At 36.2% G+C, this 4,895-nt stretch overlaps 1 protein-coding gene across 1 annotated transcript; it reads left to right on the top strand.

The window, feature by feature from the left end:
* The first annotated feature begins 2,447 nt into the window (after positions 1 to 2,447).
* LOC138361998 (uncharacterized) lies at positions 2,448 to 4,248 on the top strand. The gene is made up of 2 exons (XM_069320955.1): positions 2,448 to 2,728; positions 3,692 to 4,248. The coding sequence occupies exons 1-2, from the start codon at positions 2,480 to 2,482 to the stop codon at positions 3,992 to 3,994; spliced, it is 552 nt and encodes a 183-aa protein (XP_069177056.1). The 5' UTR covers positions 2,448 to 2,479; the 3' UTR covers positions 3,995 to 4,248.
* The last annotated feature ends 647 nt before the right edge of the window (positions 4,249 to 4,895 follow it).

Raw genomic sequence — 4,895 nt, forward strand, 5'->3', positions numbered from 1 at the left:
GATACTTCAAGACCAACACCTCTACAACCTTCACCACTACCTGCTGCACCATGGACGGAAGTATCGATAGACTTCTGCGGACCACTACCAACTGGAGAGTACTTGATGGTAGTCATTGATGATCACTCACGTTATCCAGAAGTAGAAATCATCAATTCCACATCTGCAAAGGCCGTCATCCCGAAACTTGACAAGATCTTTTCAAACTTTGGCATTCCTGAAGTTGTCAAGACGGACAATGGACCGCCATTCAATGGACAAGACTTTGTCAACTTTGCTGAGCATATTGGATTCAAACACCGCCGTGTGATGCCACTACATCCTCAAGCAAATGGAGAAGTTGAGAGATTCATGCAACCTCTCATGAAAGCGGTACGCTGTGCTCATGCCGAAGGACGATCCTGGAAACAAGCTATGTATGCTTTTCTCAGGAACTACCGTGCAACACCACATGGAACACTGGGCAAGTCGCCTGGCGAACTTTTATTTGGACGTCCTATGAGAATCGCACTACCCGTCATGCCAGCCGAGGTAATGGATAAACGTCTCGCTGAGAAGGATGCACTAGCCAAGGGCAAAATGAAAATTGCTCATGATCAACGTGCAAAGGAACAATTCATAAAAGTTGGAGATACTGTTCTCGTTAAAAAGAAAAAAGAGGGAAAGTTAGATATGCCGTATGATACAAAACCATATAAAGTGATTAGTGTAAAAGGAACTATGGTAACAGCTAGTAATAGAGATCATAGTATAACACGTAATATGGCTTATTTCAAAGTGATTCCAACTAGTGTAGAAAATGATGAAGTGCAAAGTCGTGCAAAAGAAAAAGAAAAAAATAGTTATAAGCCGATAAACAATTCATCAAGGGATGTTATTGCATTTAAGGACTCTCGTCCTAAACGTCATGTTAAACGCCCTACACGATTTGATGATTAATTGTGTTCCTATGTAATGAAAAGTATTTACTTATTGTGCTAAACTAAATTTAATATTGTTTGAATAATGCAGATATCTCATTCAATATTTTGTAACTTTGTATTACAGTTTCTTTCATGTTTGTTTAACATTGCATATGTATTTTTAACATTGAAATCCTTTGTGGAAAAGATTAAGTTGTTTAAATTCTTTGTGTGCTTAATTAATGTTAAATGTATGCAGTATCTCTTGATATGTTAATAACTTACTTTGTGTCAATAACTTTGCTTTGTGCTACACGCATGGTAGACATCCTGTATTCATTCTTTTTAAAGAAAAGGAGGGATGTCATGTTCACAGAAAATGGTACCATCCGTTTTCTATGTGTGGCGGAGCAGACGCCAGAGAGAGAGAAGGTAAACAATGGAGAGCGTACAGGACGCCCGCCAAGCTTGGTAGCTACTAGTCATGTAATCATATTAAGTATTAAAGTCAGTAACCAAGTCATGACTTTACATCAACCCTACAACCAAGACTTCCTCAGTAACACACAAACACCACAATGTCCATCGAGATTCAGAATGGAAACAATTATAGTTGAACATGCAGAAGAGTTTAAGAATCTGTGGTGAGAGTGATGGACACACCCTTGACAACTATGCTTCAGAGAATGTAAACATCTAAGAGTCATTAGAAATATATGTAAAATAATAAACCCTACATAGTTTGAGTTAGGGAAAACACCATTTGTCATATAGATACTGTTCTTAAAGATTCTCCCATTTTGCACCTACAAGATAACATATAAGATTTTAAGGGTTGACGAATGTTAATCTTCTTGTTTGATAAACTGTGCACTTGAGACATAGTTAATAAGAACACGCTAATATACAAGACAACAAAACGTTTTCAGATTCTTTCACACCACTTTCCAGCAACTTTTACAATTTACATAAATTATTTTAGGGAATAATACATAAATTTTATATTTAAACATGATATTAGTGTTTAGTGGAATGCATAAAGAGTCAAATTGTGTTAAAAAGAGCGATTTTTAGAAAATTTCGAAAACTCTTTTTTTCTTATCATAGCATAATTAAATGTATTTTGAAGGTTTCATTCAGTCATTAAATATCATTCACAATTTATTAGTGAATTTTACAAAAAACACCATAAATTTTATATTTAAACATGTAAAAACTATTTGTAATACATTAGGAACAAAATAGTTGTAGAAAAACCATTTATTATAAAACCTATGTGTTTGGATTTTTGGATTAAAAGTTTCTCAAAGGCTCTCCTGCACTATTCTCAATGCAAGTCTTTCCTACACCCATGGGAAGAGATAGACGAACGTTTTCTAGATGATTTGTGTTTGCTGGGTACTGCATGCAATACATGATGAATACTGAATGCATGTACTGCAAACAATACCTGATGAATGCATGTACTGCAAACAATACCTGATGAATGCATGTACTGCAAACAATACCTGATGAATGCATGTACTGCAAACAATACCTGATGAATGCATGTATTGCAAACAATACCTGATGAATGCATGTACTGCATACTACACGATGAATGCATGTACTGTACACCATACATGGTTAATGATCGAGTCATTACATGGAGGTTCCCTTCAGCTGCGGCACTTCACTGGATGGATGCAACTCAAGATGTGTACCTAAGCCATGGACCCGAGGCAGCCGTCGCCTTATACAGGAAGCACATCAGTAGCTTCAAAGACCAACTCACCCGCCTTGCAGCCAGCACCCCTGTCGTCTTTAAGCTCCTCGATGACCTCAGGGTAATTTGTGTATCTTTCTGTTCCTAGATTCCTAAAATAGTGTGCATTTTATTGTTATTTGATGTCCTAAGGGTATTGTATCCAAGTAATACACTACTCTCAGGGAGTCGAGTATCTACTACGGTTCTCGATACTCAGAGAGCAGTACAACTACTACAGATCTCAATACCCATGAGAGTAGTGTATCTTCTACGGTTCTCGAAACCCTGAGAGTATTCTATCTACTATGGTTCTCGATAGTTTGAGAGTAATGAATCTACTGTGGTTCTCGATACCCTAAGAGTATTGGGTCTGTTACGGTTGTTGACACATTGTGAATAGTCTATTACTGCTTCTTGGCGACTCTGGAGTTCTGTGTAGTAATGATGATAGTTCTAGACAGTGCCGGATTATTGATTAAGCATAGTCCTTGGGGCCTATGAAAAATCAAATGAAAAATTTCCCCCTTTTTCTATGGGATATTAAATTGATACAAGGTACTTTCTCCATTTATTTATTACTTAATCCTATTAGTATATATTTATGTTGATTAATTTCTAAATAATTTTATTTAGGCATATTCTGGCCACATAGGAAAGCACAATAGTAGGTACTAGCTTGCGTTGCTCTCATATATGACCCCTAATCTTAGATGAGCCTAAAAGCCTAAAAAAATCTTGAACCAATAAATCATTTCGCCCATATGTTTGTATGTTACCTGCTGTAATTAATTTTCCTTTGGTGCTCCTTATATTGTGGAGTTACTGCAGTGGTAGTGTTATTGTTGCATTGCTATTGCTGCTACTATTATTATTTTTTAAAATACCACTGTTCTATAAGTAAAAGACTATTTCATATTGCATTCTTGTAAATTTTTGTATTTATCAAATTTTGCTAATTTAAAAAAATAGCTTCAAAACCAGAATTCATAACAACGTGTTTGAATGAAATATTACAGATATACAATATAACATTTACCCTCAGAGAGCCAATGACTTAAATGGAAGCCAAGCCATCAACACTCGGAGTAACTACCCGTTGTACAACAAGGCGGCGCTGGCGGCACTGTCAGGGACAGGTGTGATCATCTGGGACAGCACAGTGCCACTCTCCCGGGCCTACATCCTCCGCTGTGAGGCACAACTCCTGCACACTCCACCGTGGCACCACTGGAACTGCCTGGACCCCTACCATGTAGGGTACATCCTCGTCGACCAGTATGCTGATATGATCATCAATGATTACTGTAACAAATACCTGAATTTAGGCAAAGACTTTTGTGTCTAGCTTTTATGTTCCATCTTCTGCTGCCACGTTGTGACATCAAATATTAAGGTAGCTTATTTCAAAATTTGTTTTCCTCTTATGTATCTTAGAAATGTGACAAATATAAAAAATATGTTAAAAAGCTATATTCTAAATTCCTATAGCTTTATATTTATATTTCTGTAAAGATAAATATTCTTTGGAGAATATTTGTTAAAGATTTATTTTTGCAACGATGTAAATTATTAAACAACCACTTAACCTTACAACATGAATTTTGTTTATATATATTCATCTTCACTTAAGAAATGATTAAACAAAATCATCTGTCCAAGGTCAAGTTTACACTTTATATTCCACAATGACTCCCAATAAGGAGGAAAGTGTCAAGGAAGAGATAACCGAGAGAAACGAGACCCTTACTAACACTAAACAAAAAGACGGTTGGCTAAAAGACAAAGAACACCATAAACTTGCTCATAAAGAACTCTCGCAACACAAAACAGAACAATTCAAAAGACACGAAAGTCGTCTATTTCTTTATATGTCCACTTGGGTACTTAATGACAGTGCCTGACAATGTACAACCAGAAAGAATGTACATCATAAATTCTATCGTTTCTACACAGAATCAGACCATCACGAGAGACATCATTACCAACAATATGGAAATAATTAACAAACAAATTGTATACAGAAGTTTAGATATTGCCAAGGCAATACATATCAGTACCCGTTTTCAGGGAGAAGATCTCCTGAAACGAACGAATTGTGAATGACTGCATAATTTGTGCTTACTTTCAATCTATTTTCTATATACCGTTAGGTAAGGTTAAGGTTACTTTACGCTAAGGTTTGGAATTAGGGTAGGTTTTATTACGTTTGGGTACATTAAAACGATATATTATACACAGAAAATCAC

The sequence above is a fragment of the Procambarus clarkii genome, chromosome 8 (assembly GCF_040958095.1).
Source record: "Procambarus clarkii isolate CNS0578487 chromosome 8, FALCON_Pclarkii_2.0, whole genome shotgun sequence".
Taxonomy (NCBI): Eukaryota; Metazoa; Arthropoda; class Malacostraca; order Decapoda; family Cambaridae; genus Procambarus; species Procambarus clarkii.

Bases quoted from the DNA above. Each gene is read 5' to 3' on its own strand.
- LOC138361998 (XM_069320955.1), top strand. From the start codon at position 2,480: ATGTACTGCATACTACACGATGAATGCATGTACTGTACACCATACATG. The intron at 2,729-3,691 runs GTAATTTGTGTA...ATTTACCCTCAG, and splicing joins AGCTCCTCGATGACCTCAGG to AGAGCCAATGACTTAAATGG.